The sequence below is a fragment of the Somniosus microcephalus genome, chromosome 6, assembly GCF_052327205.1.
Source record: "Somniosus microcephalus isolate GS21.2 chromosome 6, FLI_Smic_1.0, whole genome shotgun sequence".
Classification (NCBI taxonomy): domain Eukaryota; kingdom Metazoa; phylum Chordata; class Chondrichthyes; order Squaliformes; family Somniosidae; genus Somniosus; species Somniosus microcephalus.
In genome coordinates this window covers 247246406-247272997 of record NC_140992.1, presented here as the reverse complement: position 1 = coordinate 247272997, position 26592 = coordinate 247246406, and the positions used below count along the sequence as shown (strand labels likewise).

Here is a 26592-nt window from a genome sequence, read left to right as displayed (position 1 = left end):
TAGCACAGGAATGATCCCCAGTATCAGCCAAGGTGCTGTCCACACATGTATCAAACGGGTGACTGCTGCATTGATTTGCATGACTATCATTTTTATCTCCTTTCCCATGAATATCAATAGCAGCATGGCACTGTTGCCCAATGACATTACACTGCTGCAAGTATAAAAGTAATTGGCAGCTATGTGGCCATACTGCAGCCCATTTTGTATGTCAGTAAGTGATCATGCATCATGTAGGTAGGTTATTTATGAGTGAAGATGTGAGTGTGCCAAGGATACCAGTTGTAAGCTGCAGCTTGAATCTATAGTTGCAGTATGGGCATGTATGATAAGCAATGTAAAAGCTGTCCGGTTGTGTGAAAGCTTGGCTTGGGCCAGTAGTACATATGTCTCAGCTTGACTAAGTGGTAGCACTCTTGCCTGTTCGTCAGAAGGTTGTGGCTTCAAGCCAGCTCTATGACTTGAGCGAATAATCCAGGCTGACACTTAAGTGTGGTACCGTGCATTGTTGAAGGTGTCATCTTTTAGATGAGACATTAAACTGAGGCTCTGTCTGCCTGTTTAGGTGGACATAAAAGATCCAACCACACAAGTTAGAAGAAAAGCAATGAACTCTTCCAATATCCTGGCTAATATTCATTCCTTGACCAATGTCACCAAAACAGATTAATTGTTAATATATTTACAGCCTTTTAAGGCTGCAACAATTTTTACTTCCCTTAATTGCAGCCATACCTTAAAGTGGCCACATCCCTTTAAATATTAGCTGCAGCCCATGCTCAGGATCTGTGTGATTTTCCCCCTCCTTCCTTTTTGCCGAGCTCCCAACACTAGGCCTAATCTGTTAGGAGCTCATCATCAACAATTCATTAGGGCTTTTCCCAGAAAATCCCAGGAGTTTTAGCCTGTGGGAAATTAGTGAGTGTAATGCTCAGCATGCTCTGGTCCCATTACTTTAGCTTTAGGGGGTCACTCTCCTTTCTGTATCAGTGAAGTAGCCAATGAATTTCAGGTTTCATGCCTCACTCTTTCCCCCAGTACTATATTGATCAGTGATAGCTGTCATAGAGTTCTATTCTTAAGGCTAAAGGGATCAAGGGATATGGGGAGAAAGCAGGGACAGGGTACTGAATTTGGATGATCAGCCATGATCTCATTAAATGGCGCAGCAGGCTCGAGGGGCCGAATGGCCTACTCCTGCTCCTATCTTCTATGTTTCTATAATGGCACAGAAGGAGGCCATTCGGCTCATCGAGTCCGTGCCGGCTCTTTGTAGAGCAATCCAGTCAGTCCCATTCCCCCACTATCCCCGTAGCCCTGCAAGTTTATTTCCCTCAAGTGCCTATCCAGCCTCCCCTTGAAAACATTGGCCGCGATTTTGTCATTGGATGCGGGTTGGGAGCGGGTCAGGTGGTTTCCGGGTCACAGTCCCGCCCCCAACTTCATGCGGCCCACGGACATGATTTTACGTTGATTGACCTTGTTAAGCCCGCCCTGCGGGCTTGCCGGCCAATTAAGAGGAAACCAGTCAGATGACATCATTTGATGACACGTCCTCTGCCAGTTTTCTTAAAGGGACCATACACACTTTTTTGACAGCTCATTTCTCAGTGTTTGACAGCATTGAGGTGCTGCAAACACCGACAATCACTGTACAAAGGTGAGCTCTTGCACCCAGGCTCTCCAGTGACCCCCTCCATAGGCTGGAATAGATGGCAGCTGCAGGTGAGGTGACAAAAGCGATCTGTCACTGGTGAGAGAGGTTCTCCCAATGAGGTGGGACTAGACATCGATTTCAAAACTTGTTACCTACAGGAAAGTGTAAATGCATTAAAAATGATTTTCCCAACATTTTCTTACCTCTGAAACTCACCATTGGATCCTTCACACCACTTCTGCAGCTGTCATTAATGCAGAAACATTACAGCAGACTCTCAACACGCCACACTTACCTGGCGTGGTGTCCGGACATCGGGAACCCCAAGGCAGAAGTGATAAAATTGAAAAAGAGCCTGTTAACTACTATCAAGTACCTGTTAACAGGCAGATAAGTGGCTTTAATCCTCTTCCCACCGCTAGGTGTCGGCTCCATGCGCAAATCGGGGACCCGACACTTGGGAAAATTGTTTGGAGGTGGGTTGATGGCAGGATCGGAACCCGCCGTCAATCAAAACGATTTTAAACCTTGACCCGCCTCCAAACCCGCCCTCTCAGTGCTGATAAAATCGCGGCCATTGAGTGTCTGCGCTTCCACCACTTCCATCGGCAGCAAGTTCCAGGTCATCATCACTTGCTGCGTAAAAAAGTTTTTCCTCGCATCCCCCCGTATCTCTTGCCCAAAACTTTAAATCTGTGTTCCCTAGTCCTTGTACCATCAACTAGTGGGAACAGCCTTTCCCCATCTAGCCTACCCAAACCCGTCATAATCTTGTACACTTCTATCAAATCACCCCTCAACCTCCTTTGCGCTAATGAAAACAAATCCAGCTTTTCCAACCTGTCCTTGTAGCTAAGATCCCCATCTCCGGAACCATTCTGGTAAATCTCCTCTGCACCCTCTCAAGGGCCTTCACATCCTTCCTAAAGTGTGGTGACCAGAACTGGACATAATGCTCCAGTTGTGGCCCAACCAACGCTTTATAAAGGTTCAGCATAACCTCTCTACTTTTGTACTCAATACCTCTATTTATGAAGACCAAGATCCCATATGCTTTGTTAACCATTCTCTCAATATGTCCTGCCACCTTCAGGGATCTATTCACATTAACTCCCAGGTCCCTCTGTCCCTGCACACTGTTTAAAACTGTGCCATTAAGTGTATATTGCTTCTCCCTGTTCCTTCTGCCAAAATACATCACCTCACACTTCTCTGTATTAAATTCCATCTGCCACTTGTCATGCTTCCATTTCTTGTAAAAGTTCTGCCTCTTGCACCTGGCACCTAGACTAGCCTGAGATATCCTGAGGCAACTTTGGCCGGGTCCAGGCTGGGCGACATTGGTGGCGGGTCCCGACCCCGCTGCTGGCTCCATCCCGCTCTGTGAAATGAATTTCCCTTGAGTGGGCTTACCCAGCGTGTTTTCCGGCCAATTAGAGGAAGCGGGTCTGGTGATGTCATTTGATGACACATCATCAGCTGGTTTCCTTTAAGGGATCATGTCCAAATTTATTTTGACATTTGTGCTGTCAGTGTTCTACAGCATTGAGGTATTACAAACACTGACGATGACTGCACAAAGGCACAGGGCTGCACCCAGGCTCTCCCACAGCACACAGAGAGGACCTCTTCGTTCCCATGGGCGGAAGAGACCTCCCCAGGAGATCAACACAGCCTAGTTGCACGTTGCAGAGGAGGGCACAAGCAGGGATGTGGTCAGGAGGACCTGAGTGCAGTGCCGCAAACGTTGCAATGATCTCAGTAGATCACAAAACGTTAGTACAAAGCCACACTCAACCTCATCCTGCTGTGCCTCTCATCACATCCCCATCACTTTGCCTTCCCTACCCTACTCCTGCACATCCTTCTCACACCAACTTACCTTGGACCTCCGCCCATCCCTCTCTATCTATATTATCACATTCCCGTCTCACTAGCCACCCCTCACACTCGCCCTCACCCTATTGCAATCATACCAACTAATAACACACATGGGTAGGCACTTGGGTGTTTTATGCAATGTTCATGTAAATGCGGCGTCAAACATTGAAACCTTTATTTTCAACACTTTGCATTCTTGGACAGATTTGTGTGCACCTTTGTAAGTGGCTTAGTGAGTTGCAGTGAATGGTGAGACATAACGGTATCCCCTGCAATGGTGATGAGTGTGAAAGGAATGGCTTGGGCATTGTAGGGATGCTTTATGGTGTTGGTGTGGGGTGGTGCCAACCTGGCACATCATGTGGCAGCCAGGGTGTACAGCGTCAAGTGAAGTAAATCTGGCTATGATGAGGCCAGTCCTGGCGTCCCGGGCAGCAATATGGTCGGGTGCTGATGCCCTCTGTCCTGTGCAGCATCAGGTGATTGCGGAGAAGGTTGGTGTTAAGAAGCATTGAAACGATTGAATAAGGTGGAGCAATTGAAAGAGGTTCACTTACAAGATATTTAAGAATCCAAGGTGTCAAACGGAAAACCCTCGACATTGTACTCCACCTTATTGGACTGCATCATGTGCCACCTGGATTCACCAATTACAAATGCTACTGCTCTCAAAATATTAAAACAAAGATTGTTTGTTTACATAAAATTGATTCTTGCAAACATGGCTGCTCACTTCTTGCACCTGGCACCTAGACTCGCCTGAGATATCCTGAGGCAACTTTGGCCGGGTCCAGGCTGGGCGACATTGGTGGCGGGTCCCGCAAGCAGTGAACCTCTTTCAATTGCTCCAGCTTATTCAATCGTTATAAATAATGTCAAAGAGTAAATTCAGCAGTTCTGCACACGAAGGAAGCACAGGTCAGAAAATTAGAGCCGCCCTAACTCTATCCCGTGTTCACTTCAGGCATGACTCAACCTTTTGATCACAGGATTGCATGAATTTATATGCTAGTGTTATACCCACCTGGTCTGTCGGAGCCTTTGCTTCAATAAGACCAGTGGTTCTGATGGTTTCCCTTCCATTGTTTAAAGGCATGTGACCTTCACATTTCCTCTGATCTCTGCGATCTCTTTAATCTCATGCACCTCCTAGTGGCTGGTTTCAGTGTGGTAAAGGGAGAGGCCCAGCACCAGCTATCGCAGCTAAAGATGTTGCATTGAGCAGGAAGAGTTCAGAAAAAGGAAGTGGAAAAAATGCCTTAAGTGTCTCGCCCTACATAAACTAAAATAGAAACTTGTTAAATAATTGTAGATGACTGAATTAGTACATCAGATGCAGAGTTAAATGGCTGTACAGTAACTGATTAGAATTGGGCTTTACTTTTATTTTCATCACAAAGGAAGGATTGAAATAGAGGTTGAGTATGTTAAAAAGAGTTAGCAGGCTATGAGTGAGATAAGACTGTCCTTTTATAAGTTTATGCAATGATTGGTGTGATCTGTGACTCAGTGGGATTAGCCTCTCCTTCTGCAATGGGAGCTACACGCTGGGATGACAAAACATTCCTGATAGAGAAATAACCCATCAAGAATAAATCATTGTATTTCAGATAGCATAAGGTGTAAGGATCACTCTATCTACATGTAGGAATAATGTCCTCTCAGAGCCATATCCTGTTACTGTTCTGTTAGTCTAGTTCCTGACCTCAATAAATATTGTCACTACATTGCTATGTACTTTGTATTCTTTGTTCACTATTTTATGTTATTATTGATGGAATAGAATTCTTTGATGTCTGGAACTAGGGAATACAAGAGAATATGGGAACTGAAGTAAGCCTATATCCAGTTTGAATTCTTTGAAGGAAAAGCTGAAGTTTTGTATTTTTTTTTAACCTTTTGGGAGTAATATGACTTGCATATGAGCCTGAAAATTCAGATGCAATAAACAGAATTGAGAAATATTGCACTATCGTTTGACAGAAATTGTGATTTGGTATTCAGAAATACTGCTCTTACAGAAATTACAGATATTAAAATGTGAATCAGTGCCTCAATTTTCCTGTAGCTTTATGACTATTAGGTTATTCTGTTTGATTGCTGAGCTGATCTGCAGAGAATTGACAGTTCTTTGGCAAGATTTCAGTGCAAATCATACAACAACAAAAAATCTAGTCTCATTGGGCAATCTTCTGCCTGCATTAAAAATGTGATATTTGACCTATCTCAGACTGATTGCTTTGCTATCCTTGTTTTAAAGAAACCGTAGCCCTTTGTAGACTGGCAGAGATAATATTTAAATTAAGCAAAAATACTTTCTTGAGTATTGTTTTTATTTCTTTTGATCTTGTCAATACTGCTCAGTCACAAGGTGTAATAGTGGGGAGATTTGGGTGGGGAGGCCTAACACTCCGTATCAATGTTGTCTCAATATCAATGTTGTTCCTCAGCTGGCTTACAAAATCTAAAATTTAAGTAATGTGAGTTAGAAAGTTTTGTCAGTCATTTTCTATCCTTTGCTAAATCCTAAATGAGGTCTGTCATTCTTTCCAAACAGGTTAATTGGTCTTTGGTGTTTGTCTCTCAAATCTCTCAAAGGAATGATAATGAAAGCAGCAAAGCTTGACACGCCCTCATTTTAACAGATTTTATTTCTGAATAGTAACAGTACAGAAACAAATCATGTAATGATCAAGGCTTCGCAGATGATTGGAATATTAAACAATTAGTGATAGCGTCATCATGCAACTTGATGTAGACATGGTATGATACCATACTCTCCCCTACACATGTACTGTAGAAATCTGCTGAAACTGTTCAAAAATAAGTATTTTAAGATCATAGATTTTAGTTAATTTACTGAGCAATTCACTCATGCCATCTCCTGAATAGTCTACTTGTTGGGCCTGTTGCCGTTCGTTAATGCCCCTTTCCTTTAGGTCTGGTCATGTAGTCCCTCCATACATCCAGTGCCTCCCGTCAAATTTATATTCATCTGCTGCAGTAGTTTTTCACAGATGAGGTATTCTTATCAAGGCCCCTCACGGTGGCAGCTACCCTTCCCTCTATCTCTTGCAGTGAAACTGCACTTGCTTCTATGTAGTAATCAGAAAGACTCTTCTCATTTTCCTTCCTTCATAGTATTGATAAAACTGTGTAACTCTTAACCACATCACTTAAAGTGACAATATCCATCTGATGATACTCCACAACATGTTAGTACTATGGGGTTATTTGATTTATGTCAGTGTACATAAAAATCTTAATTCCCCATTGCATGTCTTCATAAAAGCAAATCCCATGAATGGAAGTTCATTCAGAACAACAGAACTCCTAACCAGTCAATCAATAGTCAAATTGATTTTGAACTCCTATTGATCACTATCTCAGGCTCTGGTGGTGACTTTGATCTCGGTGTTACAGAATGCTGCCTTTTATCCACCTTTGCATTACTGGGTGAAGAACTTTAAAATGTAAAGCAAACAAAAAGATGAAAAATAGATTGCTTCACTCAAATGGTGTGTTGTAATATAGAGCTCTTTTTATGCAAATCATTCTGATATAAAATAATTTGGTTTGGATAATCAAGAATTTGGATAACTGAAAATTTGCTTATGATAGGTTAAATTGACATAAAAGTAGTACAGTACATTATTATTTAAAAATTTAAATGATTGCAAAGAATAGTGTCAAATAAACAGGAGTACACTGTAAATTATTCCACCAAGTTAGGTTAAAGATCATAGGACTGTTACATAGTTATGTTGGGACTACATTGTACAAGTGTACTAACACTCAAATCAAGTGTAGCAGCACTACGATGCTGGGAAAGTAGTGCGCAGGCGCCGCACAGCACTTGGAAATATCACCCCGCACCATGCGGCAGGCAGCCATTACAACACAAATAAAACAGTCGTTTTAATTACAAACTACCGAGTCCAGAGTCATCTTTACAAAGCACTACGAGCGCTAGAAGACATAACATGGTGGCAGCAGTATAAGTGAGTAAAACTTACGCAAATAAAAACGATATCAGATTGAAGAAAGAAATTTAAAAGTAAACTCTGCAGCGTTGTAACCGCGAATCGTGCAGGCAGCTAAAATGGTGGCGTCCAATGCACTGACTGCGAATATGCTCCCCATCATGAACTGGGAAGCCGACGATATCGTGGAAGCTTTCCGGAAATTTAAGCAAAAATGCGAGCTTACATTTAAAAGTTTCCTGAAAGGCTCCTCCGACGAGGAAAAAGTCAGCTACTTTCTACTGTGGGCGGGAGAAAAAGGCTTAGATCTCTAACAGCTGGAGTTTATCCGAAGAGGATAAAACAAACCCTACGGAGATTTTTGAAAAGTTCAGTAACCATCTCGAGCCTAAATCAAACCACTGCATACACAGGTATAAATTCCAAAGCTTAAGACAGGAACCTGGTGAAACGGCTGACAATTTCCTAACGAGACTAAAAAAAAACGAAGCCAGAAAATGCAAGTTTACGGAACTAGAAGAAAGGCTGGTAGACCAATTAATATGGGGATCAGCACATACAGAAGTGCAAAAAGAACTAATAGGAAAAGAAAAGCTCGGAATATCAGAAGCCATAGATACAGCGAGGGCTCACGAAGCCACAAAACAACAGATGAAAATGCTGAATACTCATACGGCTGATGTGCGGACAACTCCCGAACCGGATCAGAGAGTAGATGCAGTGCGCGAAAAGCACAGCACACAAAAACAGGTATATGACAGCAGGAAGAATACGTGTAGAAACTGCGGAAGACAACACGACTACACAGACAGAAGAAAATGCCCAGCGTATGGAACAAGCTGCAACACGTGTGGTAAAGCAAACCACTGGCAAAAGATGTGCAGAGCTAAAAGAGAGGGGCTACACACCAAAAGCAGAGGTGGGCAGCAGAACCAACAAAAGAAAAACAAAATCCATACCATGGGTGAGCAAGATGACGAAGACTGCGGGTACGACAAAGCTCTGAACATTGAAACCATAAAGGTTTTCTTACATGAAACGTCCAGAGCGGAAAGCACCCCAAAGAAAGAATGGCACACTATCATCCAGATTAAAAAGAGGATCGAAGGACAGCCCACAACCGTCAATCTAAAAGTAAAGTTGGACACAGGAGCTCAGAGCAACATCCTTCCACTGAGGCTATACCAGAGGATCCTCCCCGAAAACTTGGGCGAAGATAGATACCCGAAAAGAGGATGTTTAAAAGCAAACAACGTCACGCTGACAGCGTATGGGGGAGCGAGATCAGACAACTCGGAACAACCTATATAAAAGGAACACACAAAAGCAGAAACATCAACTGCATGTTCTATGTGACCGACTCTGAGGGACCGGCGATCCTGGGATTAAACAGCTGCGAGAAGCTGGGGTTAATCTCGGTAAACCACGAACTAACAAAAACATCACTGAAAGTCGACAGCAACACTCCACTGGAGAATCGTCCACAAATCATGGACACGAAACATTTGATGGACATGTATCCAGAATGTTTTGATGACACTGTAGGATGCTTCGGGGAGTTCAAGTACCATATAACAATAGATCCAGAGGTAAAACCCGTCATCCACGCTCCAAGAAAAATACCCATCGAGCTAAAAGAAAAATTATACACCAAACTAAAAGAAATGGAAGAGAAAGAAATAATCGCAAAGGTCACTGAACCCACAGACTGGGTAAACTCGATTGTGGTACGGGAAAAGCCAAACGGGCGGCTCAGAATCTGTCTGGACCCCAAAGACTTAAACCAGGCAATAAAGCGGGACCACTACCCCACACCAACATTAGAAGAAATCACACCAGCACTGGCAGGAGCCAAAGTCTTCTCCAAACTGGATGCCAGAAACGGCTACTGGAACGTAAAACTGGATGAAGAATCAACTAACCTGACGACTTTTAATACACCATTGGGGCGTTATAAATTCCTGCGGCTGCCATTCGGGTTGAAAGTCAGCTAAGACATCTTCCAACAAAAGATCGATGAAACATACAAAGGCTGTGAAGGAGCCATAGGAATCGCTGATGACATCCAAGTTTACGGATCAAATGAAAGAGACCACGACGTGCACTTGCACGAGGCCATGGAGCGCACCAGAACGGCTGGCATCAAGCTGAACGCCGAGAAGTGCATCGTTAAAAGTACGAAATGCTAATTTTTTGGCATGATCTACACATCAGAGGGTGTCAAGCCTAATCCCAAAAAAGTCGAGATGATAGCAGAGATGAAACCTCCAAACGACAAGAAGGAGCTGAGAAGCTACCTCGGCTTGGTCCAGTATATGAGCTCTTTCATCCCGAACATGTCAGACTACACAGCGAACCTAAGAGAATTACTAAAAGAAGACACCGAATACCAATGGTCGGAATCCCATGAGAGGAACTTCAAACATCGAAGGCATTGACATCAGCAGAGACAAGATATGCAAACATCGAAAGAGAGCTATTGGCAGTAGTATACGGATGCGAAAAGTTCCACACCTACTTATACGGAAGAAAATTCGAGGTAGAGAGTGACCATCGTCCACTCGAACAAATTTACAAGAAAAACCTAAGCAAGGCCCCAGCAAGACTGCAAAGGTTACTGTTAAGACTCCAAAGTTACGACTTCAAATTAAAATACCAGCCAGTGAAAGAAATGGCACTGACAGATGCATTGTCTCGATTGTCACCACACGAAAAACACGAGATGAAGGGCCTGACCACCTCGTAAATGTTACTCCCACAAAGCTTAGCCAAATTCAAGAGGAGACTGGTAAAGAAGAGGAGTTGCTACTACTCATGCAACAGGTAATACAGGGGTGGCCGGAGAAGATCCAGCAGGTCCAAAACCAAATCCGACAGTACTGGACAATCAGAGACGACATCTAAGTGGAGGACGGTGTTCTCCTTGCTGGCTCAAGAATCATAATACCAAAAACGATGCAAACGGAACTTCTCCGCTTAATACACCAAGGCCATATGGGGATGGAGAAATGTAAACTAAGAGCCAGATCAGCTGTGTACTGGATAGGCATGTACAAAAGCATAGAACAAATGGTCTCCACATGCTGCATATGCCAGAAATACCGAAACACACAGCAGAAGGAGGAGATGATTCAAATGGCAGTACCCCCGGGACCATGGCACACAGTCGGAACAGATCTGTTCCTGTGCAACCAGGAGTGGTACATCATAGTAGCAGACTACTACTCAAAATTTCCTTTTGTCAGAAGGATAAACGACATGAGAGCCACAACAATCACAAAAATTGCGAAAAACTTATTCGCAGAACAGGGCATCCCAGAGAAGGTCATCTGCGACAATGGGACACAATTCACCTCCAGCGAATTCAGAGCACTGGCTGGAAAATACGGATTTAAAATAATTACCTCATCCCCACATTACCCAAGGGGACACGGATTTATTGAAAGACAGATCCAAACAGTCAAAAGAGCTCTCATTAAAAGCAAGGAGATGGGAGAAGACCAAGACCTCGCCCTTTTGGCAATCAGATTGACACCTTTGAGAGCAGATCACCAGCAGAACTACTAAACGGTAGAAAATACAAAACAACTCTACGAGCAAAGATATATCCTCCCCAGGACCAAGAGGACGTTCGGCAGAAGCTGATGGAAACACAAGCTACGGGGAGCACACACTATAACAAGCATGCAAAACCACTACCGGAGCTGCTAAATGGGCAATCAGTGCATATACAAGATCCGTTGTTGAGAACATGGAGTCCAGCCAAGGTTATTGGAAAAGCTGATACTCCAAGATCTTACTTGGTAGAGACAGAACCTGGAAACCAATACAGGCGAAACAGGATCGATATCAGACCCTCACCTGAAGCTGTCAAACAGCGGACAACATTAACAGCAGTTAGAGTACCAGACACGGAAAACAATATAACGCCAGAAACAAACACCTCAAATCCAACAACTGCAAACATGCACTCTCCAGAGCCAAACACGACAGCACCGGCAACAAGAAAAGAACACACCAAAACACCGCAGAAAGGAATAGTTACAGCCAAGTCCACAAGATGGAGGAGTAACATACAACCACCTGAGCAGTTTCGCGAATAATTATAAAGACAATTATAATTCGCACAGAACAGTAAAACAACATGGACAAATATCTGTATATAAATTGAGCAAAGAAAGCTCACATTCTGTATTTTGTTAACGTTATTCAACTGGAAACATTGTAAAATAGAAAATTGATGTAATTAGTTTTGTTGGGAAAGAGGGATGTTATATAGTTATGTTGGGACTACATTGTACAAGTGTACTAACACTCAAATCAAGTGCAGCAGCACTACGATGATGGGAAAGTAGTGCGCAGGTGCCGCACAACACTTGGAAATATCACCCCGCACCATGCGGCAGGCAGCCATTACAACACAAATAAAACAGTAGTTTTAATTACAAACTACTGAGTCCAGCGTCGTCTTTACAAAGCACTACGAGCGCTAGAAGACATAACAGGACGTTGTAGTACTTTGCCTACACTTGTCAAAATACATTATAGATTGCAACAGCCTCCAGCACAAATTGTTCTCTTAATTATTTTGAAACAATGTGTTCATTTTGTGGTTACTGGTGATAAGATCGCTGCTGGCGCCATAATGATTCACTGCAGTTAAATTCAAAGTGCAACAATATCTGGGAGTTTGTTGTAAAGTTGCATTTTCATTCTCAAGATTCTTATGTTTTGAGATGAGGTCACATGATTTGTCCTTGTCCTATGCAGGATACTTCCTGTGTAGCAAGCACTAGAGGCCACAATTCAATAATACCGGGAATGTTAGGGTTGAATTGCAGCCAGTAACTCACTCCCAAGTGTTTGTGTTTTTTTAATAATGTGTACTGAATATTATATTAGAAAGCACGCATACTTCCTGTTATACAGCAGGCATTGAGCATCATTGTAAGAGCTGAGGCAATGTGACGTAGGGTAAAAAGGATATTAAAACTGTTTGCAATGTTTTACTTGAAGATGTACAGGTCAAATGACATATGTAGTAATTTCTGGCATTGATTTACCAATTTGTACACTATTCAGTACATGTTTGAACAGCAGTTGTCCAGAAGCGAGTTATAAGACTACAACCCAATCAGGCTTCAGGTGACATAAACAAAGCTCAAGTTGTTTATTAACTTCACCCTAATCTCAACATTTCATCGACCAACTCCCTCGGTATCTGTTATTTTATTTCAGGTACATTCTTATTGTAAATTATTTAAAAATTCATTTACTTCCAGATGTCAGCATATTGTTTTCAAAAGTGCTTTGTATATACAATCTACTAACTTCAGCCAAACAAAAAAGCTTTTGTGATATTGCAAGTAAAATATGATGCCACATGACTGATAGGAATATATTGCAAGGTTTTTATGTGCTGTGTCTTAACTAGGTTACAGTGTACTTACATAAACCACAAAAGGATAATTTACTGCAATGAATTTTCACTTAGCATCCACTCTGTGTACGGCATTCCAGAATGACTTTGGAAGTAGCCAACAACGCCTACAGAATAATCAATTTTTTCCTCTTGTCCCTTCGATGCCTGTGTCACTATGTAGTGCATAAGGTTATAGTCAGTTGCTCTAAGGGGATGTTAACTAGCGTTGCATTTTATTTACTTGATGTCATATTACATAAAGCAAAAGGACATAATCTAGGACACATGTTGATCAGTAATGGTTTTGTGTTTTAAAGCTGAAACTATTCAAGTGAGCACTTTTGTTCATCTGATGTAAATTAAATGATTGCTTTGTTCATTCATGTCAATTAGGAGCTAAGATTTATATTGTGTATATTTATTTTCACAGATGATAAGACTTGAACAGACAATCAAACAACTTGAGGACGAAAGGGCCCGACTGCAGAGACATTGCCATGAATTGGTGGAAGAAAATGGACAACTTCATGCACGACTGGAGGTGGAGAACTTATCTGTGCAAAATGAGCAGAATGCTTTGTCAATGGAGGTCAGTTATTAGTTTTTGTTCAGTGGGCCTTCAAGATACACTGAATGCAATTCTGACTTCCGAATCTATGGAAAAATACCTTGTACGTGCTTAGTTATAACATGAATTTTGTCTCAAAAAGGAAAGAATTCAGTTCATACATTATACCTTGAAAATACTATGCTATTTCAGGCAGATTCTTTATTTATTCTCCGCCACATACTAATTCATTTATGAATACAGAAAAATCATTGGCATATTCTCTCCATGCATTTTTGAAATCATTGTGTATGTCATGTGATAGTTCCTTCCCCTCCTCCCCCATGAACTTCAAAGTTAATTCTTAAAAATGGGAGGTAATCGAATCTGAAGTGAATGCTTCAAGTAATAGGTTGGATTAATGGGGTATGATGCTTTCTTAAGGATCAACTTAGTCACAATAATCTAGCCTCAGTTCTTTAAAACGGCTTCTTAACTTATCAATTCCTGGCTCTTGGGACAGATATCACTTGTCTCAGCAATAAATGAGATGTGCATCACTGCTGGGCAAAAAGAGGCTGAACCCATCAATTTTGCCACAACCTCGTAAACAGTAACAATGTCCTTAACCTCAGTAAGGCTACCCAATTCATTTCCAATTGTTTAAAAATAAAAAGATATGAATTGTGAATATCTTTGCTGTCTTGGTAAAATCACTCCCTCCTATAATAAGTAAAGTGGATGGGATGTACGTACCTTTACCTCTGTTAGCCTGTTGCTGACAGGAGTCACTGACCTAGAAGTTGGATCACGCTGCGCCCATTTTACAGGGATAAAACAGGCACCATAGTCCAATATGGCGGGTGGCGTGTGCACGCTCACTCCGGGCCAGACGTGCTGGACCTGCCATGTTGGTTAGGGCAGCTTAGTAGGCATTCAAGCTGCATGCCTGAAACTGGCGTTGGGTCCATTGCATGTGAAAATAGGGGGCCTAATGTCTGTTTCAGGCCCCTTTGCCGAATTGGACTTTGAATGACCAGTTAAGAAGTGCTGTATGTTTAAAGCTGGTATTTTAACTTTTCTTTATGGCTGAGAGAGCCAATAAAGTTGGTTTATAAAGGTATGGTAGGTTGTCCTTGACTTTTTTTTCCCCCAAGATTGATTTCAAGCTTTAATTTTGAGCATTTTTATATATATATATCCCAGGTAGGATGACCTGATCCCAGATGCACTCTCATTGATGAGATCTTCTCCAACTCCCCTTCCACCTATTCTATCATAGAAATTTACAGCACAGAAGGAGGCCATTCGGCCCATCGTGTCTGTACCAGTCGAAAAAGAACTAGCCAGCCTAATCCTACTTTCCAGCTCTTGGTCCATAGCCTTGCAGGTTACAGCACTTCACGTGCATATCCAAGTCCAAAATTTCTCCTCAACTCCTCCCTAATCCTTCTACCAATAACTTTAAATCTGTGCCCCCTGGTTATTGACCTCTCTGCTAAGGGAAATAGGTGCTTCCTATCCACTCTATCTAGGCCCCTCACAATTTTATACACCTCAATTAAGTCTCCCCTCTGCCTTCTCTGTTTCAAAGAAAACAACTCCAGCCTATCCAATCTTTCCTCACAGCTAAAATTCTCCAGTCCTGGCAACATCCTCATAAATCTCCTCTGTACCCTCTCTAGTGCAATCACATCTTTCCTGTAATGTGGTGGCCAGAACTGTACGCAGTACTCTAGCTGTGGCCTAACTAGTGTTTTATACAGCTCAAGCATAACCTCCCTGCTCTTGCCTTTATTAGCCGAGGCATAAAATATAAGTATCCTGTATGCCTTCTTAACCACCTTATCTACCTGTCCTGCTACCTTCAGGAATCTATGGACATGCACTCCAAGGTCCCTCTGTTCCTCTACACTTCTCAGTATCCTACCATTTATTGTGTATTCCCTTGCCTTGTTAGCCCTCCCCAAATGCATTACCTCACTCTTCTCCGGATTGAATTCCATTTGCCACTTTTCTGCCCACTTGACCAATCCATTGATATCTTCCTGCAGTCGACAGCTCTCTTCCTCACTATTAACCACACGGCCAATCTTTGTATCATCTGCAAACTTCTTAATCACGCCCCCTACATTAACGTCTAAACATAAGCAGGAGCAGGCCATTTGGCCCCTCGAGCCTGCTCCGCCATTCAGTAAGATCATGGCTGATCCAATCTTGACTTCAACACCACTTTCCTGCTCTCTCCCCATACCCCTTGACTCCCTTGTAGTTCAAATGTCTGTCAATCTCCGCCTTGAATATATTCAATGACTCAGCCTCCACAGCTCTCTGGGGTAGAGAATTCCAAAGATTCACGACCCTCTGAGAGAAGAAATTCCTCCTCATCTCCGTCTTAAATGGGCAACCCCTTATTCTGAAACTATGCCCCCTAGTTCTAGATACCCCCACTAGGGGAAACATCCTCTCAGCATCCACCTGGTCAATGCAGCTCAGAATCTTATATGTTGCAATAAGACCACCTCTCATTCTTCTAAACTCCAATGAGTATAGGCCCAACTTGCTCAACCTTTCGTCATATGTCAACCCCTTCATCCCAGGAATCAACCTAGTGAACCTTCTCTGCACTGCCTCCAATGCAAGTATATCCTTATTTAAATATGGAGACCAAAACTGTATGCAGCACTCCAGGTGCGGTCTCACCAGCACTCTATAAAGTTGCATCAAAACTTCCCTACTTTTAGACTCCATACCCCTTGCAATAAAGACCAACATTCCATTAGCCTTCCTAATTACTTGCTGTACCTGCATGCTAACTTTTTGTGTTTCATGTACTAGGACCCCTAGATCCCTTTGTGCCGCAGCATTTTGTAGTCTCACGCTATTTAAATAATAATTTGCTTTTTCATTCTTCCTTCCAAAGTGGATAACCTCACATTTTCCCACATTATACTCCATCTGCCAAATTTTTGCCCACTCACTTAACCTATCTATATCCCTTTGCAGACTCTTTGTGTCCTCCTCACAACTTGCTTTCCCACCTATCTTTGTATCATCAGCAAATTTGGCTACAGTACACTCGGTCCCTTCATCCAAGTCATTAATATAGATTGTAAATAGTTGAGGACCCAGCACTGACCCCTGTGGCACCCCACTAGTTACTGATTGCCAATCATTGATATATACCACAAAAACTAAGGGACCTAGTTCTGAGCCCTGTGGAACCCCACTGGAAACAGCATTCCAGTCACAAAAACATTTGTCAACCATTACCCTTTGCTTCCTGCCACTGAGCCAATTTTGGATCCAACTTGCCACTTTCACTTAGATCCCATGGGCTTTTACTTTTTTGACCAACCTGCCATGTGGGACCTTATCAACAGATCTCTGTCCATCTTCCCTACACTATCATCAAAAACACTACTTTCGATTTACCGGCTCCTAAATAACCGGAAATCTCGGTTAACCGGCAAAATTCAGGAGTAGGTTCAGGTAAGTTTTATTACTTGCCTTCCTCCATCTGTTGCTGTGCAAGGGTGTGGCTGCAGCTGTTGCTAAGCTACAGAGACGCTTGCAACTTGTGGCCATTGTTCTGAACCTAAGCAACAGGGTTTGTTGCTTTATACGGAGCTCTCAGCTCTCCCTACCTTTTACTATAGCTTTCGGTTATCCAGAATTTTTGATGAACCGGCACCACGTCGGTCCCGTCCGTGCCGGATAAAAAAAAGTTTCCTGTACCATGTACTTTGCTCTTAGCTGCTGACACATTATTCAACACACCATACCAAGAACAATCTTTGGACACAGTTGAACTTGGATGGAAGCAAATATGAATACCGTAAAAGTGAATTTATGTGTGTGTTTATGTGCGCGCAGGCTGCACCAAGTGTTTAGCATCATGGTGCTTTTCTTTAGTGACATTATGTAGACTCTAAGCTACTGCTCATTCTGTGTGCTCCATTGATGGCAGAAAGGTGCTGAGTGTTGCATGTCAGTGGGGGCCTCTTGGGAGTGATGGTGGCCTTCTATCTCGTTGAACCGGCTCCGCCGCATCTGCAGCTGCAGGGGGCTGCCTAGTCCTGCACATTTTTTGCTATGTGTACAGTCATTTGGCTGGTATGGTGTGAGGATGTGTTGTAATCCTAAAAGACAGCACCTTCATCCATGCCAACTCTAGCCATGCCCCTTCTGTTGAGTGCTGCTTACCATGTCAAATGATCAGCATGACAGAAGAACTGATGGCGCCATTGAGATTTGTAAGCAAGTAGAAATCAAAAGAAAGCCCAGTCCATATTCCAGCCCAAGGGCTCCACAGCAAAAGTCTGAGTATTAATGAGTGATGCTCTGCCACTCAACTGTACCACTGTGGAAAGATGCCAATTGAAGTTTTTTTTTATTCATTCATGGGATGTGGGCATCGCTGGCAAGGCCTGCATTTATTACCCACCCCTTGTTGCCCTTGAGAAGCTGATGGTGAGCCGCCTTCTTGAACTGCTGCAGAATCACCATTGACCAGAAACTCAACTGGATCAGCCACATAAATGCCCTCGCCACTAGAGCAGGTCAGAAACTTGTGATTCTGTGGCAAGTGGCTCATCTCCTGAATCCCCAAAGACTCTCTACCACCTACAAGGCACGATTCAGGCGTGTGATGGAATACTCTCCACTTGCCTGGATGGGTGCAGTTGCAACAACACTCAAAAGCTCGACACTGTCCAGGACAAAGCAGCCCGCTTAATCGGCACCTCATCCATGAGTTTAAACATCCACTCCCTCCATCACCGGCACACTGTAGCTGCGGTGTGTACTATCTACCAGATACACTCCAGCATGTCATCAAGGCTTCGTTGGCACCTCCAAAACCCCAACCTCCACCAACTAGAAGGAAAAAGGCAGCAGCAACTCTCTTTCAAAGACCCAGCCGAATGGGCCCCTTCTCTGCTCAATGTTTCTATGATTCTAGGTGCGTGAGAACACCATCACCTCCAAGTTCCCTTCTAAGTCGCACACCATTCCTTCCGCCTTGGACATATAGCGCCGTTCCTTCATCGACGATGGGTCAAAATCTTGGAACTTCCTACTTAACTGCATTGTAGAAGTATCTTCACCACACGCACTGCAGGGGTTCAGGAAGAAGGCCCACCATCACCTTCTCAAGGGCAACTAGGGATAGCCAATAAATGCCGGCTTTGCCAGCAACGCCCATATTCCAAGATTGTATTTTTTTAAACATATCTGATCCTATTGTAAGTAACATGAGGAAAATGTGCTGGTCCAATCTAGCTAATAACAAATTATCCCAATGTTGCTCCTTACTTAGTATATTATTATATTGCTGATCAATGATATGTAAGTGAAAGACAGGTGATATAACAAAAACATGAATCATTTCCTCGCGTATGGATTTCAGTTTACTATTTGATTTTATATTTTTTTAAGGTATGACATGGTTTTTTTTATTTGTTCATGGGATGTGGGCATCGCTGGCAAGGCCAGCATTTATTGCCCATCGCAATTTGCCCTTGAGAAGATGGTAGTGAGCTGCCTTCTTGAACCGCTGCAGTCCGTGTGGTGAAGGTACTCCCACAGTGCTGTTAGCAAGAGAGTTCCAGGATTTTCACCCAGCAACGATGAAGGAACAACGATATATTTCCAAGTCAGGATGGTGTGTGACTTGGAGGGAAACTTGGAGGTGATGATGTTCCCATGCACCTGCTGCCCTTGTAGATGGTACACACTGCAGCCACGGTGCGCCGGTGGTGGAAGGAATTAATGTTTAAGGTGGTAGATGGGGTGCCATCAAGCGGGCTGCTTTGTCCTGGATGGTGTCGAGCTTCTTGAGTGTTGTTGGAGCTCATCCAGGAAAGTGGTGAGTATTCCATCACACTCCTGATTTGTGCCTTGTAGGTGGTGGAAAGGCTTTGGTGAGTCAAGAGGTTAGACACTCACCGCAGAATAACCAGCCTCTGACCTGTTCTTGTAGCCACAGTATTTATGTGGCTGGCCCAGTAAAGTTTCTGGTCAATGGTGACTTGCCGCACCCCCTCCCCGGATGTTGATGGTGGGGGATTCGGCAATGGTAATGTCGTTGAATGTCATGGGGAGATGGTTAGACGCTCTCTTGTTGGAGATAGTTATTGCCAGGCACTTGTGTGGCACGAATGTTATTGCCACTTATCAGCCCAAGTCTGAACGTCGTCCGCGTCTTGCTGCATGCGGGCACAGACTGCTTCATTATCTGAGGAGTTGCGAATGGAACTGAACACTGTGCAATCATCAGCGAACATCTTCACTCATGACCTTATGATGGAGGGAAGGTCATTGATGAAACAGCTGAAGATGGTTTGACCTAGGACACTGCCCTGAGGAACTCCTGCAGCGCTGTCCTGGGGCCGAGATGATTGGCCTCTAACCACCACAACCATCTTCCTTTGTGCTAGGTATGGCTCCAGCCAGTGGAGTTTTTCCCCCAATCCCCATTGACTTCAATTTTACTAGGACTCCTTGATGCCACACTTGGTCAAATGCTGCCTTGATGTCAAGGACAGTCACTCTCATCTCACCTCTGGAATTCAGCTCTTTTGTCCATGTTTGGACCAAGGCTGTAATGAGGTTTGGAGCTGAGTGGTCCTGGCGGAACCCAAACTGAGCCGTTTTTCTTATGTTTGCATAAGAAAAGCAGCAAAGAAAACAGGAAATCTTTGTTCACACCATGATAAAGAATCACAATTGTTGCTGAATGTGCATTACAAATAAATGAAAGGTTATTTTTTGTTCAGTTGCGTCAGAACGAAGGCTTGATTCACAAGTTGAAAAACGAAAGGATTGCCTTGCAGGACAAAGCTAATGCAACTGAAGAAAAGGTAAGTTTTCTGCATGGCTTGCAACTCAGCTTTGACATAAATCTTTCAGAGTTTAGTACTGTGGTAAACCACTGTTTGTATTCCTGTTTGTCCTGTTTGTATTCCACTGTGTACATGCCTGGACATGCCTCGGCTGACTCCTCCCACAGGTCCTAGTATAAAGGTGACTGCTCCCCAGCCCTTAGATCCTGGACCAGTCGACCACTCGAGGCAGACCTCCATTCTGTTGTTAATAAAAGCCTTTAGTTACTCTTCTAACTCTTAGTCTTTTATGAGTAATTGATCGCGCATCAATTTTATTAACAACATTTTTATAATGGAGAAGATCCTCACACCAGCATGCCTGGACTTAGATCATCGGGAGGCGGACTCATCCACCAAGTTTACTCACTGGCTTAAGTGTTTCGAAAAATTCCTGACCGCCTCCGAAGCAATCAAATCGGACGAGGACAAACTGGATGTCCTGACCTCCAAAGTGAACCACCGAGTGTACTCGGTCATCCAAGACGCGACCTCGTACGCGGATGCTATCAAGCTCCTCAAGGACCAGTACACGCGCCCAGTGAACGAAGTGTACGCCAGGCACCTCCTGGGGAGTCGTAAACAACAACCTGGGGAATCGACCGTGGAATACCTTCAGGCACTGTCTGTGCTTGGCCGGGCCTGTGGTTGTAAGGATGTAAAGGCCGCCGTGTACACAGAGGAACTTATCCGGGACGCTTTTGTAGCGGGCCACAGATCCAATTACACACGACAGCGACTGTTGGAGCAGAGTAACCTCGACCTCAACAAGGCCTCTGAACTCGCACTATCGTTGGATGCAGCCTACCAGGGCATGGATGCCTACTCCTCTGCACCGTGGACGCCGCGGGGAATGACAGCCTGGGACACGGTAGGACCGCCTCATAGCGCCGTGCCACCCCAGCCACACCCCAACAACGGCCCAACTACCGCAGCAGTGTCCCAAGGCCAGACAGCAGTGCCCCAAGGCCAGAAATGCTACTTCTGTGGCCAGGCAAAACACCCCAGAGCGCGCTGCCCGGCGAAAAACGCGATCTGCTCGGGCTGCGGGAAGAAGGGACACTACGCTAGCGTCTGCAGGGCCAAAGCCACCCCGAACCCCAGCAGCGCCGTGTGTGGGCCATGCGGGCCGCCATTTTGGACCTCCCCGGCCGTGTGCGAATCACCGGTACAGCAGCCATTTTGGACGCCTCCAGCCACATGGGGATCTTGGACGCCGCCATCTTGGACGACAGCCGGGACGCAGCAGGCCCCCGACACCGCCTCATCTGATACCCGCAGCGACACACCGACCCCTACGCTGGCATCCGTTACACTGGACCAAGCGAGACCGCACCAACTGGCCAGTTCCACAATGGACATTAAGGTAAATGGTCACGATACAATCTGCCTTTTTGACTCTGGGAGCACGGAGAGCTTCATCCACCCCGACACGGTGCGGCGTTGCTCTCTCCCAGTCCTGCCTGCGCAACAGCGGATTTCTATGGCCTCCGAGTCCCAGTCGGCGGACATCGGCGGCTACTGCGTGGTGACACTCGTAGTAGACGGGACCGTGTACGATCATTTTAAACTTCTGGTCCTGCCTGACCTCTGCGCTGCCGTCCTGCTGGGGTTAGATTTTCAGTGCCGCCTTAAAAGTGTTACGATGGCGTACGGTGGACCCCTACCCCCACTCACAGTCCGCAGCCAGCAGCTTCCAAATTGCCCGCCGCGCACCAGGTGCAACCTCTCCACACTCAGAGTCACCCCCCCACCACTGTTTGCTAACCTCACCCCCGACTGTAAGCCCATCGCCACAAAGAGCAGGCGATACAGTGCCGGGGACAGGGTTTTCATTAAAACCGAAGTGGAGCGGCTCCTGAAAGAAGGGATTATTGAGGGCAGCACCAGCCCCTGGCGAGCCCAGGTTGTGGTCGTTAAGACCAGCGAGAAGCAGCGCCTGGTCATCGACTACAGCCAGACAATAAATCGCTACACCCTGCTGGACGCCTACCCACTCCCCCGTATAGCTGATATGGTCAACCAGATCGCGCAGTACCGCGTCTTCTCGACCATTGACCTGAAATCAGCGTACCACCAGCTCCCCATCCGCCCTGAGGACCGCCAGTACACTGCCTTTGAGGCAAACGGCCGCCTCTATCACTTCCTTAGGGTTCCCTTTGGCGTCACCAACGGGGTCTCCATCTTCCAAAGGGAGATGGACCGGATGGTAGATCAAAATGCGTTGCAGGCCACTTTCCCATATCTGGACAATGTGACCATCTGCGGCCGTGACTTGCAGGACCATGACGCATACCTCGAAAAATTCCTCCGCACCGCCCAACTCCTAAACCTGACATATAACAAGGAGAAGTGCATATTCCGCACAAACCGCCTCGCCATCCTTGGCTGTGTTGTGGAACACGGAGTCATCGGCCCCGACCCCGACCGGATGCGTCCCCTTATGGAACTCCCACTGCCCCACTGCCTCAAGGCCCTGAAGAGGTGCCTAGGGTTTTTCTCCTATTACGCCCAGTGGGTCCCCTACTATGCGGACAAGGCCCGTCCGCTGATCAAGTCCACCTCTTTTCCCTTGACGGCAGAGGCCCGCTTAGCCTTCCACCGTATCAAGGAGGACATTGCCAAAGCCACCATGCACGCAGTGGACGAATCCATCCCCTTCCAGGTGGAAAGCGACGCGTCCGACTTTGCCCTGGCCGCTACCCTCAATCAGGCGGGGAGACCCGTGGCCTTCTTTTCACGAACCCTCCAAGGCCCGGAGACCAGACACTCCGCTGTTGAGAAGGAGGCCCAGGCGATTGTGGAGGCTGTGCGTCATTGGAGGCACTACCTGGCCGGAAAACGATTTACCCTGCTCACTGACCAGCGTTCAGTTGCTTTTATGTTTAACAACAAGCAGAGGGGCAAAATCAAAAATGACAAGATCTTGAGGTGGAGAATCGAACTTTCCACCTACAACTACGAGATCTTGTACCGGCCCGGGAAGCTAAATGAACCCCCGGATGCGCTATCGCGTGGCACCTGCGCCAGCGCGCAGATCGATAGACTACGGGTCCTCCACAATGACCTCTGCCACCCGGGGGTCACCAGGTTCTTCCACCTCATCAAGGCCCGCAACCTGCCTTACTCTATTGAGGAGGTCAGGACCATGACCAGGAACTGCCAAGTCTGCGCTGAGTGCAAACCACACTTTTATAGACCAGACAGGGCCCACCTGATAAAAGCCACTCGCCCCTTCGAGCGCCTGAGCGTTGATTTTAAAGGGCCTCTCCCCTCCTCCGACCGCAATGTGTACTTCCTCAATATTATTGATGAGTACTCCCGTTTCCCGTTCGCCTTCCCCTGCCCGGACATGACCAGTGCCACGGTCATTAAATGTCTGAACAACCTCTTCACCCTGTTCGGCTTCCCCAGCTATATCCATAGCGACCGGGGCTCATCGTTTATGAGCGACGAACTCCGTCAGTACCTGCTAACTAGGGGTATTGCCACAAGCAGGACCACCAGTTACAACCCCTGGGGGAACGGACAGGTGGAAAGAGAAAATGCGACAGTTTGGAAGGCCGTCCTGCTAGCCTTAAAGTCTAGGGGCCTTCCAACCTCCCGCTGGCAGGATGTGCTCCCCGATGCGCTCCACTCTATTCGGTCACTGCTCTGCACTGCCACTAACGCCACCCCTCATGAGAAAATGTTTGTCTTCCCAAGGAAGTCCACATCAGGGACATCGCTACCGCCATGGCTGACGTCCCCAGGGCCGGTCCTACTGAGAAGACACGTGAGGACCCATAAAACGGACCCCCTGGTCGAGAGGGTCGACCTCCTCCACGTCAACCCCCAGTATGCTTACATCGCATACCCGGACGGGCGGGAGGACACAGTCTCCATAAGAGACCTTGCACCCTCGGGGACCACAGTAACCCACTACCCACTACCACCCCCCCCCCACGATCCGATATCCAGCCCCAGCAGACGGCAGGCCTGGGCCCCGCGACCCGCTCGACATCTACGAGGACGACACGCCTGTGCCACAGCCTACGCTGGACTCGACACCGGAAGCTTCACTACCCCTGCCGTCGCCACGCCGATCACAGCGGCAGACAAGACCTCCGGAGAGACTCCAATACACTAACTTTTAATACACTTCACCCCGCCGGACTCAATTTTAAACAAGGGGTGAATGTGGTAAACCACTGTTTGTATTCCTGTTTGTCCTGTTTGTATTCCACTGTGTACATGCCTGGACATGCCTCGGCTGACTCCTCCCACAGGTCCTAGTATAAAGGTGACTGCTCCCCAGCCCTTAGATCCTGGACCAGTCGACCACTCGAGGCAGACCTCCATTCTGTTGTTAATAAAAGCCTTTAGTTACTCTTCTAACTCTCAGTCTTTTATGGGTAATTGATAGCGCATCAAGTACAAAAAAAATTATCACAATAAATAATAGTACATTTACAAAATTGCTAAGTAGAGCTGAATTAGTTTGATTTCAAAATTATTTTGGTTATTTGTATTGGTATGTTAATCACTGTATAGATATATACATACAGCTGTATACAGCAATACCACAAATATGTCACAACTAAAGCTGTGGTATACTTCAAACATTTTTTAGTTATTAAATTTAGAATGGAAACTGCCATGTTGGAATTACACCCTCCTGTCAGTGGACTCACTGCAGCGCCACCACTGGCGGACGGGTGTAATTACAGCATGGCAAATTTGCATAAGCAGTTTCTAGTTTCAATGTGGACGTAGGGGCGCAGAGTTTCCGCTTTGGGCGCAATCAGCGATCTAGCGCCATGTTTATTAAACTACCGCAAAAATCACAGAAAATCAATTTGTACTGAACGCAATTTGCACCCGTTTTGAGAAGTGTTTCTTTTCCTCAAGTTTTCTGCTCAAACTCATTTGTATATCGGCGAATGCAAAATCTGCCATGAACCAGCGCAATCGGGCAGCGCTTTAAAATGTATTTTTTTTTAATTTGCTTTAAAAATATTCCTTGATATGTTTAAGAGTGGTAACTTGGTAACAGTTTGATTATTACAGCCGAAAATGGGTTTATCACAAAACACAATCATTTTAAATCAGTGTCATTCCACCACTTGTGAGTAACCCGATTTTAAGTGACTTATAGAAAAATATGCAGATCCATTTGCTAGTTATATTGGGGTACAGTAGTCAGTTTCTAAAATGCTTTTAAAATGTGCCCATTAGTTTACTTGAGCCCAAAAGAACCAGTTTAATTTTGAGAGTCTCCCCAGAGACCTTCAAACGAGCGCAATTAGCGGAAACGCCCAATGGTGATTAATTCATCCTGGGGGCGTGGCTAGTTTGGGGGCGGGGCCGGCTTCTAGGGCGATGTTTTTTAAACTAGCGCAAAAGATCACAGAAATTCGATTTGCACCGAACGCATTTGCGCTTAAAATTCCGCAATCATTTGAGCCGGTTATGCCGATTTCGGGCGAATTGTGCCAAAATAACCAGCGCAACCGAGTGGAAACTCTACCCCAGGAATTTATGAAGGAAATATAAAAATAAAGACAGAACATATGACTTTAAAATAGGGACTGAATTATATATGCACACTCTGATCCAATTAACCACTACCATCTAACCCTGCTTCACTTGAAGACTACACAATGTATTGACTCCCAATGTGCCATACCATAGGAGATTGACTAGCATATTATTAAAGTCAATGCATCTATCCCCAGTGTGAACACTTCATAGGAGTTTTCAAAACTTCTTAGCTCGTACTGCAGAGAAACTCTGATTCTTCCTTCCAAATTGCATAGGTTTTGCTATTTACCTGTAAATAATGAAAAAAATCAGTGTATTGTATAAAAATAAGAACAGAATGTATGACCTTAAATGAGTCTGAATTATGTCTGCGTGCATTGCTCGAATTATCCCTTGCCCTCTAACCATGCTTCATCTGAAGAGTACACTTGGTCATTATTCCCCATGCGCAATGCCACTGGATATCGACAAATAATATATTAAATTCAGTCTGTGTGGTACGCATTCCATTGAAAATTCCCGTGTAAACCAGCCCATGTGGGAAATTTAGTACAAGAACTAAAATTAAAATTTAAAAAATTATCTACTATTTATTTCTCAGTAACTTTATCCATTGTATTATTGTTTAATGCCATATTTAAAGGTTTTACATTAGGGCCTCAGCCTCAACCTCTCCCAAAAGCCTGGGCTTGGAC

At 45.0% G+C, this 26592-nt stretch overlaps 1 protein-coding gene across 1 annotated transcript in view; it reads left to right on the top strand.

The window, feature by feature from the left end:
- Positions 1-26592, top strand: part of pmfbp1 (polyamine modulated factor 1 binding protein 1) — an 840874-nt gene that overhangs the window by 510260 nt on the left and 304022 nt on the right. The window contains 2 exon segments of the mRNA XM_085991731.1: positions 13374-13532; positions 20270-20353. Coding sequence (XP_085847857.1) covers positions 13374-13532; positions 20270-20353 — 243 coding nt within the window.